Source organism: Sciurus carolinensis, chromosome 14 (genome assembly GCF_902686445.1).
Source record: "Sciurus carolinensis chromosome 14, mSciCar1.2, whole genome shotgun sequence".
Taxonomy (NCBI): Eukaryota; Metazoa; Chordata; class Mammalia; order Rodentia; family Sciuridae; genus Sciurus; species Sciurus carolinensis.
In genome coordinates this window covers 62,320,648-62,335,040 of record NC_062226.1, presented here as the reverse complement: position 1 = coordinate 62,335,040, position 14,393 = coordinate 62,320,648, and the positions used below count along the sequence as shown (strand labels likewise).

General features: G+C 35.1%; 1 protein-coding gene across 1 annotated transcript; it reads right to left on the bottom strand.

Moving 5' to 3' along the window:
- Positions 1-394: 394 nt before the first annotated feature.
- Positions 395-3,242, bottom strand: Dmac1 (distal membrane arm assembly component 1). Its single transcript, XM_047525838.1, has 2 exons — positions 2,927-3,242; positions 395-2,090 (listed from the first exon to the last, which is right to left on the bottom strand). The coding sequence occupies exons 1-2, from the start codon at positions 3,189-3,191 to the stop codon at positions 2,026-2,028; spliced, it is 330 nt and encodes a 109-aa protein (XP_047381794.1). The 5' UTR covers positions 3,192-3,242; the 3' UTR covers positions 395-2,025.
- Positions 3,243-14,393: the final 11,151 nt, after the last annotated feature.

The following is a 14,393-nucleotide window of genomic DNA, read 5'->3' as shown; positions in this document are numbered from 1 at the left end:
TCTTCTTGAAAAAATTCACCATTCCTCAATGCCATTAAGAATTCTGTGATTCATAGAAGGTTAATATATCAAAATTAACTGGCATTTGGAAGAAGTCCATCTCTACCCTCATGGATGACTTTGAGAGGTTCAAGATTTCAGTGGAGGAATTAATTATGGCTGTATGGAAAACAGTAAGAACTAGTATTAGTAGTAGAACCTGTAGATGTGATTGAATTACTGCAATATCATAATAAAACTTATGGGGCTGCTTCTCATGGACGAGCAAATAAAATGTCTCCCTGAGGTGGAATATACTGGTAAGGATGCTATGAACATTGTTAAATGACAATAAGGGAATCAGAGTATCACATAAACTCAGTTGATAAAACAGCAGCAGGACTTGAGGACTGACTCCAATTCTGAAGAATTTCTACTCTTAAGATGATACTAAACAACACTGCACACTAAAGACAAGTCTTATTTTAAGAAAATTGCCTTTAGCAATTACCACAATGATCAGTCAGCAGCTATTAACACTAAAGCAAGATTCTACACAAGCAAAAAGATTACAACTTGCAGAAGGCTCAGAAGAACATAAGCATTTTTTAGCAATGACCTTTTCAATACACTGTTTTCCAGACATGCTGTTATGCTTACCATTGAACTTACTACAATGTAGTGTAAAGACACTTTATATGCACCGGGAAACAAAAAACCTGACACACTTTATTGTAGTGATCTAGACCCAAAACTGCAAATCTCCAAGTTATACCCATGTAAGATTTAAGATTTATGCTATTTCTACAGTAGGTCAAGTCAAGACCACTGAATTAGGCTTATGTGTTTTTGGCTTAATCTAAGTACAGCTGTCCATCAATAGAATGACTAGCATTCTAAAGTAGGGGCAACTTGCTTTTATAGGTATTTTAGGGGATGAATGACCATGTATCACCTGTGTTGGGTGGTTTCTAAATCCTTTCCAACTTAAAATTTCTATATTCATCACCATCTTATAACTGTATATTATATATTATATATTTCACATAAAGAATACCGTGTTGCCTACTTTAGGTTGTTGGAAATTTCTTTCATTTCAATTGCTTAGACATACATAGTACCACTCATACAATGATCATGATGTACATACTATGAGTCTTGATGTCATCATGAGGCTTAATATTAATAAGACTTAGGTACTTCTACATTAAGCTAAGTAAAAGTCTTAAAAGTACTACTTGCTTAACAGATCATTCCAAACATATACACTATGAGTAGCAGCTGAATTTGAGAATATCTTTCTGCTTTGAAAAAAATAGTTACATACTTTTACCAAGAAGCCACAGTACTGGGGGTTGGGGGTGGGGCAGGGACGAATAACACAAAACAAAACAGAAAAAAAATCTAATGGGCGCAAGCAAAGCATTCTCTTAGGAATGAACTAATTTTGAGTTCCTACCTCAAAAACACCTCAATTCCATTGCAAATATTTCTAATGCTTGTGAAAAGGAATTAAAGGATTTTCTCTTTACTGGAGGTTTTGAATTTTTCTTAAATGTTATGGCACTCAAGTCTTTTATTGTATATTGATATTTATGATTATTTCATCAAGGTAATTCTTGACTCCTGGTACCATCCTAGTTCTGAAAGACTAGAACAAGAAAACCAGACAAGAACAAATACCAGCCCCATCACTGATTTGCTGAATAACCCTGAGCAAATCACTTGGATTATTTAACGCTTATCAATAAAAAAGTCAGATTAGCAATGACGCACTCAGAAAGTGATGAATTAAATTATACCCTCCCTCCCCAGATAAGACACAGAACCATTTTCTTCTCTGAGGGATTTATTGATCCCTCTGTAACCTGATGAGAAAGTCACATTCACAGCCAAAGTATGACAACCATTGTTTTCTCAGTCTTGTGGTATCCACAATAGTGAAGACAATCCAGGTCCACATGTCTGTTCAGAACAACCGTAAGTTCCATGCTTCCTGTGTCATGAGTCCAGGAGTAGGAGATGACAAGTTCACTGCTGGTACATTCAAACAACCCGGTAGGCCTTTCCTTTAGGGTCTGTCAAGATAACTATACCCCAACAAGCAATGCCTGGAGCGGGGAAGAAACAAAGCATCTTACTTTTATGTCACATTTAGTTTACCAAGTGCTCCATATGCTATCTTATTTAACCGTCCAACATTACTGGAAGAAGTATTACCATTACATATTTCTAATAGGACAGTGAAGCTCAAAAAAGGAACAAACAAAAAAATTGATAAAGAAAGGTAGGTTCCTATTACCTCCCAAACAAGTAGTTTTAACAAAGGTAAATGATTTAGACAATCTGATTGACAAAGTAAGAAATCTGAAAACCTAAAACTTTATTCACTCAGAAAAATACCAGTTTGTAAAGATAAAGGAACGCATGACTGTAAGACATTTTGGCAATCACTATTGCTACCAAGGGTTGTGGACTCTATCACCCATTGGTGCATCAACTTGAACATGCAACTAAAATCAGGCTTCGAAGTTCAATTTCTTAAACTAATATCAAGTACTCTCACTCTAACATTCTCCAAGATCTGGAGAAAAAGAAAAGATTTGGAGGCCAGATGAACCTGAGATCGAAAGTCAGCTCTGTCACTTTCTGTCTAATCTACTTCTCTTAGTTTCAGTTTACGGGCAATAAAATGGGAACAGAGTAATATCTCTAATCGATATTGTAAGGATTTTAAAAACTGACAATAAGAGTTCTCACAAAGTATCGTTTTCCCTTTTCTTTCCTTTAAGGCTTCTCAACAACTTCCTCTCTCCTGCCCTGAGCTTCAGCTGGGACGCCCCCGCACGTGTCGGGGCAGAGCGCCCCGCCCCTCAGCCCACTGGGCTGTTGGGTTTACCTCCTCACCCCACCACCCCAGCCCAAGAGGCAGCGTCCCGGCTCTCACTGATGCCGATGACCATCTGGGTAATAGTGCCTGGACCCGGGGCGTATCCCAGCTTCATGGGCTTCCGCGCCACCCAGTAGACATAAAGGCCGGCCCCTATCAACCCCGACCCGGAGAGCACCCGGCAACTCAAGCAGTTATTAAACAAGGGCTCTTGTGCAGGGGATGTCGGCGCTTCGGGTGCATCTGGGGGTGCGGGGGAAGCGGCCACAGGAGGCTCGACGACCTTCATAGGCTCCAGAGTTCGGGACAACGAAGAACCCATGTTCTAGAACTTGGCCCAGCGGTGACAAAACTTCGGTTCGAACTGACGTAAAAGATGCGGCCGGAAAGCAGAGCGCAGAGCGCCGGAAAAAATCTTCAGGGCAGCTGGGAAATGTAGTTCTCACCTGTGTCGCAAGGGGACAAAAGAGGCGGAACTGCTTGGTGGTTTTCAGCCTGAGCAACCTTGCTATGCGGGAGGCCCCTACCTCTTATTACTTTAGAAATTTCTACTTAGCCGCTTTTTTCCCCCCACCCACCCCACTTTAGTGGTACTGGGGATTGAAGCCAGGAGTGCTTTAGCACTGAACTGCATGCCCTGTTCTTTTTATTATTAACTTTGAGACTGCTTCTAACCAAGCTGCTGAGGCTGGCCTTAAATTTGCAATCCTGCCCTAGCCTACCGAGTTGCAGGGACTACAGTCAATACTCTTTTTACTAGGCATCTCAACTTTCGACCTCCTTAGAGGAGTATGGATCTCTCGGTTTACTGTCTAACACAAACTGTGAAGCCCTGGGCATGTTCAGGGACATGTGCCTTGAAGGGTTAAGTTTTATATATTAACTGTATGCTAGGTACTTTGCTAAGCACTTATTTGCATTATGTGATTTCCTGATGCAACATGACAGTTTTCTCAGTAAATGGCGCAACTGGTTAAGGGACAACCATAATTGAAACCAATGTCTGCAGATAAAGAGCCAGATCTCTCAAACTCCACCTGTGTATGTTGTGAAAGCAGTACACAAACATGATCAAGTATTTGGAAATGGATTTGAATTGCCTGGATAAATACTTTCAATTTCTCTTTACCTTGTTTCTTAAAGACATGCTCTCAATTTGTCATATTCATGGTATTGTTTTCTCTTCGCAAGTCTCAGAGAAAATTCCATGCAAAATCAGGTTAATAGTTTTGAGGAGTTAACATAAACTTTGTTTTTGCATGTTTACATTCTTATCCCTTAAGAATGACCTTTTAATTCAGATTGCATCTTTATAAGTCAATTCCTTTATCATGCACTCCTAATTCATTTCACCTTTGATTTCCTTTGGGTATAATTGAAAGTATATTTCTTGTGCTGGTTTGTTCCCAGAGAATTACTGGTAAGAAAGGTATTTAGAATTCAAAGGTTGTCTCTGTTGGAGGAGATTGGTAAAAAACAGGACTCTAGGTTTAAACCTTTCCCCTTTCGGTTAGCTTTAAAAAAATGTTACTTTATTTTTTAAAATGGAAGTGATTTTTGGAAACTGAAAAAGGCAAAAATAAAGACATGATAAATAGGTAAAATTAGAATTCTGGGTTGACCTGCTGCTTACTTTCAAAGACCCTCTCTGTTTTGATATACATACATGGACAGATATTCATATCTCTATATATTTTACTCTGCATATCAAAGTATATATGTATATATGTGCGTGTATCTATCTTCATTTGTTGTATATTAGAAAGACATTTGGTCAAAGACCCTCTCTGTTTTGATATACATATGTGGACAGATATTCATATCTCTATATATTTTACTCTATGTATCTAAGTATATATATATATGGGTGTTTGTGTGTGTGTGTGTGTGTGTGTGTGTGTGTATCTATCTTCATTTGTTGTATATTAGAAAGACATTTGGGCAGCATACCTGGTTCTATGACTACGAGGCAGCCATATAACATAGAAAGTATTACTTATCTTCTCTGGCTCTTATTGGTCTCCTGTCTAAAATGAGATTTGAACTAGGTAGTCTCTTTCTGACTTGAAAGTCCTGTTACTAGGAATCTCCCTTCTAATACCACTGTGGTGCCATACCAAATGAATTCAATAGTATTTCACTTTGAAATTATTATTTCATGGCTGCTGCTTCTTACTGTCTGATACAACGTTCTACAATGCATTCAGCTTATTCTTATTTATGTGGGACAAAAATATCATTTGGCAATCACTTGGCAAACATTTTTATTACACATCCTTAGAGAAGAAAAAAGATTGAGCACACACTAATCATTCATGCATATTTGTTACTTATAAATTATTTATTCATATACTACCTTATATAAGAATATGGTAAAAATAATAGAAATAAAAATTTCAATATCTTCTCATCACAATATGTGGGCTCATGTGTCTTTGTGGATAGCATGCTATTTGACATAATTTTATTCATATTTTATCTAGAAGCTTGACTTCTGTACAGTACTTATTATAGTTGAGAATACCAGAGAGGACATCTTTTTATTTTTTTTGTATTCGTGATTCGTGAATTATACTCATGCATGATAGTTGGGTTGATTTTGACAAAATCATACATGCATTTTTTTTTTTTTTGGTACCAGGGATTGAACTCAGGGACACTCAACTACTGAGTCACTTTCTCAGTCCTATTTTGTATTTTATTTAGAGGCAGGGTCTCACTGAGCTGCTTAGAGCTTCGCTTTTGGTGAGGCTGGCTTGGCGATCTTCCTGCCTCGGCCTCCCGAGCCGCTGGGAAGACAGGTGTGTGCCACTGCTCCTGGCTCATGCATGAAATTTAATTTACTCCATTTCAATCCCCAGTGCTCCCACCTTTCCTCCCCTCCCCGCTTCCCTGTTCCCCTACCTCTACTCTTCCACTACCCTTTCACTCATTTACATATTTTTTTATTTTTAATCAGTGTCTTATAGATACACATAAAGGTGGAATTCACTGTGATACATATATACATGTAGCATATTTATATTTATATATGTAGCATAATTTTGTCAAATTCCAATTTCCTCCCCTTTCTCATCTTCCCTCCCTCCCTCTAATTTCCTTCTACTCACGGATCGCCTATGATATTTGACACCCCCCGCCTTTTACCCTTGCTTTGCTCTAGTTTCCACATGTGAGAGAAAACATTTGACCTTATATTTTCTGAGTCTCGCTGATTTGACTTAGCATGATAGTCTTTAGTTCCAACCCTTTACTAGCAAATGCCATAATTTCATTCTTCTTTATGGCTGAGTAAAACTCCATTGTGTATATATGCCATATTTTCTTAATCCATCCACCTATTGATGGGCATCAGTGCTGATTCCATAATTTGGTTACTGTGAATTATGCTGATATAAACATTGAAGTGGCTGTATTGCTATAGTATGCCAATTTTAGTTCTTTTGGATAAATATCAAGGAGTGGGATAACTGGGTCATATGGTGGCTCCATTCCTAGTTTTTTGAGGAGTCTCCATAATGCTTTCCAGAATGGTTATACTAATTTTCAGTCCCATCAGCAATGTATCAGTATACCTTTTCCCCACATCTTTGCCAGTATTTATTGTTATTTGTAGTCTTGATAATTGCCATTCTGACTAGAGTGAGATGAGATGAAATCTTACTATAGTTTTGGTTTGCATTGCCCTTATTGTAATAGATATTGAACATTTTTCATATATTTGTTGGCCATTTTTGTTTTCTTTATTTGAGAAGCATCTATTTAGTTCTTTTGCCAGTTTATTGATTTTTTTTTTTGTGTGTGTGTGTGTTAATCTTTTTGCATTCTTTATATATTCTGCATATTAATCCTGTGTTGGTGGAATAGCTGGCAAAATATTTCTCCCAATCTGTAGGCTCTTTCTCCACACTCTTAATCATTTCCTTTGCTGTGCAGAAGTTTTAAAATTTGATGCCATCCCCCTTACTGATTCTTGATTTTTATTTCTTGAGTTTTATTCAGGTCTTAGTCAGGAAGTCAGTGCCTGCACCAATATGTTAGACTGTTGACCTTATGTTTTTTTTCTAGTGACTCTAAAGTTTCTGGTCTAATTCTTAAGTCTTTGGTTCACTTTCATTTGACTTTTGTTCTGGGTGAGAGATGGGGATCTAGTTTCATTCTTCTACACATGGATATCCAGTTTTTCCAGCACCATTTGTTAAAAAGGTGATCTTTTCTCTGACATATATTTTTGGCACCATTGTTAAGTATCAGATGACTGTAACTAAATGGATTTGTCTCTGTGTATTTTATTCCATCCCATTTGTCTTCATGTCTATTTTGATGCCAATATCATGTGGTTTTGCTATTATAGCTCTGTAATATAATTTGAGATCAGATATTATAATGCTTCCTGCATCACTCTTCTTGCTCAGGATTGCTTTGCTATTCTGCATATCTTATTCTTCCAAATGAATTTTAGGACTATATTTTCCTAGTTCTGTGAAGAACATGATTGGTATTTGATGGGGTTTGCATTGAATCTGCATAATGCTTTGGTAATATAACTGTTGACAATATTAATTCTACCTATTTAAGAACATGGGAGGTCTTTCTATCTTCTAAATTCATCTTCAATTTCTTTCTTCGGTGTTCTATAATTTCATTGTAGAGATCTTCCTTTGTTAGAGTCATTCCCAAGTATTTTATTTTTATGAGATTATTGTGAATGGGATATTTTTCCTGATTTCTTTCTCAAGAAATTGTTGAGTATAGGAAAACTATTCATTTATGAATGCTTGAATCCTGTGACTTTGCTGAATTCATTTATCAGCTCTAAAAAGTCTTCTGGTGCAATTTTTTGGGTCTTCAAGACATAGGATCATGTCATCAGCAGAGATAATTTGACTTTTTTTTTTTTTTTTTGCTAATCCCATGAGAAACAAATTTATTAACTAGAGTATACTGCTTATATGCAATTCCTTTATCTTTTCTTCTTACAGACTCCATTCATCTTGAAAGTTTACTTAGATCAGCAATGAGTTTGTTTCATACATTTGTAATACAGCTAGGTTCTCTCATCATAATTTTACTTCTTTTCCTATTTGTACCCCTTTGATTTCCTTCTCTTGCCTAATTGCTTTGGCTACAGTTTCAAGAATAAGAGTGAATATTCTTGTCTTGTTCCTGATTTTTAAAGAAAATGTTTTCACTTTTTCTTCATTCACTATGATGTCAGCTTTGGGTTTTCATATATAGCCTTTACAATGTTGAGGTAAGTTCCTTCTGTTCCTAGTTTTTCCAGCATTTTAATCATGAATGGGTGCTGAATTTTATCTAAGGCCTTTTCCACAGCATCTATTGAGATGATCATGATTGTTGTACTTAATTCTATTTATGTGGCAAAATACTTTTATTAATTTGCATATGTTAAAACAACCTTCCATCCCTGGATGAAATCCACTTGATTGTGGTGTATTATCTTCTTCATGTGTTTTTGAATTTGTTTGGTTAATATTTTATTAAAAATCTTTGCATCTATGTTCATTAGGGATATTGTTCTGAAGTTTTCTTTCCTTGATATGTCTTTGTCTGATTTTGGTATCAAGGTTATACTGGCCTCATAGAATGTATTTCAGTGTTTCCTTCCTTTCAACTTCATGGAAAAATTTGAGAAAGACTGATGTAAAAGTCTGGTAGAACTCAGCTGAGAATCCATCTGTTCCTGGACTTTTCTTTATTGCAAGGCTTTTAATTGCTGTTTTGATGTCATTACTTGATATTGTTCTGTTTAGGTTTTCTTTATTTTCCTGGTTCAATTTGGGTATCTATAGGTCTATAAATTTATAGGTCTATAAATTTGTTAATGTCTTCTAATTTTGTTTATTTGGTTCTTCAGGAGAAGGTATCTTTAATTCTACAAATAAATACCATGAAAATAACCCAAAACACAATTCCCAAATAACAGGCAAGTTTTCATTTTAGTCTCTATTTACTTAAAGTTTGTTCCAAAAGATGATTGTTCACTTATGATGACCTTAAATGATCTTATGCTTTTTTGTGATATTCCTCCAAAATTCAACAATGACTCCTATGGAACCCATGTCTTACACTGCACGTAGGTGAACTAATACAATTTTGATTGGAAAATTATTTAACTTGTTGATGCCTCTTGACAAATATGAAACAAAACTGTCTGAGGATAACAGTACAGGTCCATGAAAGCAAGCACAACTATAATTGGAAGAGGACTGTATGTATTTGGGGAGAGGGAAGAAGAAGAAAAGTGAATACTAATTTTACCTCATTTTATTCTCTATTGTATTCCTTTCTCTTACTACTTATTATCACTATCGTTTACTTTGGCACTTACGATACTCAAGGTCTTGTGACTTCCTATGTACTAATAAATGTAAAAAGTTAAAAATTATAAAATGGTATGTATTAAAATGTCTTTCACATTTTCACAACCACTCAGTTCCCCTTCTCTAGCAACCACTGTTAATGATTTTTGCTTCTCTTTTCAGAGATATTGGCATGTACCTGTGTTCTCTCCTCCCATAATTTTAGAGTCCATTCCATTTCCTCTCAATCGGTGTGTAAAGAATTTCTTCATACATGTATATGGCTCATAATATTCCATTTTGTGAACATGCTGTGCTATATCTAACTGTGCCTTGTATTGGTGGATATTAGTGTACATTTAGGTTGTTCCTACTCTTGCTATTACAAATAGTGCCACAATAAATAGCTTGTACACATCATATCACAAACATATGAATATATCTTAGACTATATTTCTATAAGAGTATCAAATTTAAAAACTTGATGGACATTACCAAGTTGTCTTGCACAGAGTAGTAACAATGTACACGCTCCCCAACAAGTATGCAAAGACCCATTTGCCCTACTCTGTTCTCCAAATTGGTGGATTGTTGAACTTTGATCTCTCCCAATCCAATTGGTGAAAATAATTTAACTTTTTTTTATTATGTGTGAATTTCTCAATGCATATTTAAGGATAATTCGTATTTCCCTTTTGTGAACCATTTCTTTTTCCTATATTTCCATTTGAATATCTTTTTCTTATTCACTTCTAGAAACTCTGTCACATTCGGGAGTTAATCTTCTGACTGTGATATAAGTTCATATATATTTCTCTCAATTTGATATTTATCTTTTCATATTGTTTGCCTTACTTTTTACCATTTTTAAAAACATGTAACTGAATTTATCAATCTATCCTTTTATAAATTCTGGGTTTCATATCCTAATTAGAAGGACCTTTAACCTTCTGTAGTTTCTCATCTTATTTTGATCTTTTTAAACACTTAATATTTTAATACATTTAGAATTTATTCTGTTTTCAGATGTCAGGAATAGAATCAGATTTTCTTTTCTCCTCAGAGGCTGCCCAGTTGTCTCAATGCTACTTACTAAATACCCCACTACTATGACTTTTTCTAAAGTACCATATATATTAATTTTCATTCCTGGATGCTATATTCTGTTTCATGATCTGCCTATTGGTTGATGTGCTCACATCAAACTATTTTAATTACTAAACATGATACTTGAAGACTGGTTCCTCTCTTTTTACTTCTCTTCTAGACATTTTTTGGATGCTTTTGCTTGTTTGTTTTTCCACATGGATTTTTTACTCAGTTTGGTTATTCTGACAAAATGTTACTGACATCATTCTTAGACATGTATTGACATTGTAGGTTAATTCAGGGAAAACTGACATCTTTATGACACCAAGTCATCTAAGGACATGAATCCTTTTTCTTTTGTTTATATCTTCTTTTGTATGCCTGTGTAGCATTTTATATTCTTTTTTGTAATGATTTCGCACATTTCCTTTCAGACATTTTATCCCCTTTCATTTCAAATAAGAGATTTTCCTTCTATTGTATATTCTAATTCAGAGTTGTTTAAATATATGAAGTCTCTTTATTTCCACAGATCATAATATTGACTTATCAGTGCATTCTCATGAAACTCTGAAACATGGCTGGTAGTAGTTTCCTTTTTATGCTATCTTTGTTGATTTGGGGAATCACTAGTATGCTTGCTTCCCAGAAAAAATCTGGAAGCATTTCTTCTTTCTCTGTACTCTGGGGCAGTTTAAATACCACTGAAATTAATGTATGGTGGAATTTTCCTGCAAGATTTTCTAGTTCAGGCACTTTATCACTTGGAGGTTGGGAGTGGAAAGGATATTCTTTGTCACCTTTCTCTATTTCTGTTTTGGAAATCGATTTATATTTTCTTTTTTGGTAAACTATATGTTTCTGGAATATTATCTATTTCATGCTAGTTTTGAGGTTTGTTTGAAGTACATTGAGAAAAATCTCTTAAAATTCCTTTGCTTAATTTATAACTTAATCTATGTGGAATCCATCTGTGCTGCTTTACATAGGAAAGGGGAGATTTGCTAGGAATCTTGAGCTGGGTTGATTGTGATGGATTATCTGGTCAGACTCTATATACAATAAGAGAAATGCAAAGAGAAATTATATACAGAAAAAATGCAGCATGATCACAGAAACAGAGATTGGAGTGATGCAACTACAGTCAAAGAATACCGACAGTCACCAGAAACTGTAAGAGGAAAGGAACAAATTCTCCCTGAAAACCTCCAGAGGGAACTTGATCCTTTTGTCATTTTGATTTTGGACACTGGCAATCAGAATTATGACAGATAAACTTCAGTTGTTTAAAATCCACGAAGTTGTGAAAATTTTGTTGTAACAATCACAGGAAACTAATACATGTACTTGACTAAACTTTTGTTTCCAACTCTGAACTCAGGAGCTCTGGGCTGAGGCAGCAAAGTATGATCACTTGGGACAGCATCTTCTTTTAAGAAGCATTTGTGTTACTCCACTAATTTCTGACATTGAACATTGCTGTGGAGAATTCTGAGGCCCAGCAAATTCATTTTCTAATATAAGTGACTAGATCTTTTTGTCTGAATGCCCAAATAATCTTCTTTCCCTTCCTTCTTTCCTAAAATTATTGAAGTCCAAAAACATCTTTTTTGACTATTCTTGGTCCATTTTTCCAGACTTAAGCAATACTTTTCTACATATTTATTTCAGAAATATTTATCAGAATTATAGTTTTGTAAAGCACAATTACTTTATTACTTTCTTATAACCCAATACGGCCAACTAGCACTTCTTCCACTCCCTCATCATTCCATTCAAAAGACAATTTGTTGGCTATTTTAAAATAATGAACTACACAATACACAAAAGAATAATTACAATTAGTTATGTAGACTGGTAATTAAAGACAGAGCTGAGTTAATCATTTGTTCTTTTTTCCTTATATAATAGAAATAAAGTTCTGTTGGTCTTAATATTATCTTTATGTTAAAGTAGTACAAATTTTGGTACATATAGTTTCACCTTCAAAGGTGTGTGATCTACACACCTTATATGAATTAATAACATTTGAATAATAAAATGAATACAGAGAGCCTTCAGGTTTCATATTAAACTTAATAGTGAATTATCTTTCATGACATTATAGATTAATTATGTAAAATAACTTTGCCCACTTATAACTCTAAGAAAAGAAAAATAATTGTTTTCTTGTAAAAAAAAAAAGTATCCCAATGGCCATTTTCTTTACGATAGCTGGAACTCTAAGGAGTTTAGTGTCTATTAAATCTGTATTTCTTAGCTTTAGTTGACAGAGTAGATATGCTTCATTTCTTGTCATGAATTTGCCTTTTATACTGAAATATTGACAGACTATGCACTTCTGAGAGCACCCTGGTGTCATGGTTTTCCTTGGGTTGTTGTTTTTTATGAAGCATATTATTTCTCCACCTTTCTTCTTATGTGTTTTTCCATTTTACTTAATTATATATGAATCCTTTCAGAATATTCTCAAGAAGAATGTTCTTCCAAGAATTTCTCTAAAAGAAATTTTGGAGATGGTAAATTAAAGACAGGAAAATTGAGTATTGGAATGCCCTTGACTTTCCTTATAGTTGCTACAAACTTTGCCAGATTGATAATGATGTTCAAGTTTTTAAATGTGGTAACGAGCTCCATAACTCTTATTTTTTTCCTACGAAATCAGCCTTCACCTATGGCTCCTTTTTTATCGGATCTTTCTTAAAGACTTGGTCATTCAAGTCTTTAACTGTTTACTTTTTTTCTCTTACTCTTCAGTTCTTAGCTTCAAACAACTCCATATGTCTACTTAGATATGCAGTTTTGCAATCTACCCATTTGAACATCTTTTGGAATTTTGCTTTTAGTGTATGACTCTCCTGGCTTATTCTGTTGCTGAAGCAAAATATAGGTCCTTGTAAAGGACTGTCCTTGAGTTTCTGCCAGTGATAAGCATTCATTTCTAAGAAATAAAGAAGCGAACTTTTACCTTTCATAACAGAGGATAAGGAGATACTAGCATGATGAAGAGCTACATCTCTATACATATTCTTTTGGACTTTTCATGTTTTTCTCCTTTCTCACCCATCCAGAATGGTAACTGCATCATGTGAGGATTCCTTTGTCATTATAATGATAAATGGTTTGTTCAGACCATGTCAGTTTATTAGTTCAGAAAGATAAACATCTACCCTTTTGTGACAAGAAATAGCCTCTACATATTTCCCTGAAGCAAATAGTCTGTTCTTTTACTTTGTTTATGAGTTGTGCTTGAGAGAATTTATTATTTCCATAGACATTGGGGTGAGTGGTGACCCATGTGGTGGACTGTAGCATCAGCTACGTGGAGGAGGAATAACAAGGAAATGTGACAAGCTTTGGCCCCTCTCCTGTGCCCAGCGGAATAATAGCTAGAGCCCTTTTTCTTCCTGCACTATTGTCAATATGGATCTGCCCTTTAAACGTTTGTTTTACTTTTTTTTTTCTTTTTCTCCAAGAATTCAAAAAGTATGCATTGTTATATCTTATTTTATTTTCTCACTAATCCTTTTCATCCTTTAAATTTTATCTTTGTTCCTTAATTTGTTTATGGAAGTGTCTGTTCACTCTTGTATTCCTCTCTATTTGGTCTTATAAATGTGATGGCTTCATTTTTCTCCCACTGCTTTTACTGAGCTCTGACAACTCATATTTTGTGTGTTCCTGCTGTCTAATTGTCTCATTCCTAAGTTCTTTTATTAGTGCTTTGGACTCCTGCTTCATAGATTTGATAGCTTCATATTGTTTTTAAAATTCATGGAGAAATATTTGGTCATGTTGTTTATGTTCTCCCTGACAATATTTTTCTGAATGTTGTTATGAATCCACCTTTTATATTTCTTGTTTCTTTCATTCTGCCCTTTTTTTCTTACTGTATTTTTGACTGCTCTTTTTCGGTGTCTTGTTTAATTAAGTATCTTCCAACGGGTGAGTTTTCCCAGATATCAGGAGGTTTATATTGAAACAGACCTGGAACTGAGTTCCAGGTCAGTGGCAATTATCCTCACAGTTCAGGGAGTGGTGTGAGTTCCTGTTGCCTCCTTGTCTTGGAATAGGCAGCTTTGAATAGATCTCACAATTCAAAGTGTTTTTCT

Coding starts and splice junctions, on each gene's coding strand:
- Dmac1 (XM_047525838.1), bottom strand. CDS start 3,191: ATGGGTTCTTCGTTGTCCCGAACTCTGGAGCCTATGAAGGTCGTCGAG. Junction 2,091..2,926: donor CCAGATGGTCATCGGCATCA/GTGAGAGCCGGG, acceptor TCCCCGCTCCAG/GCATTGCTTGTTGGGGTATA.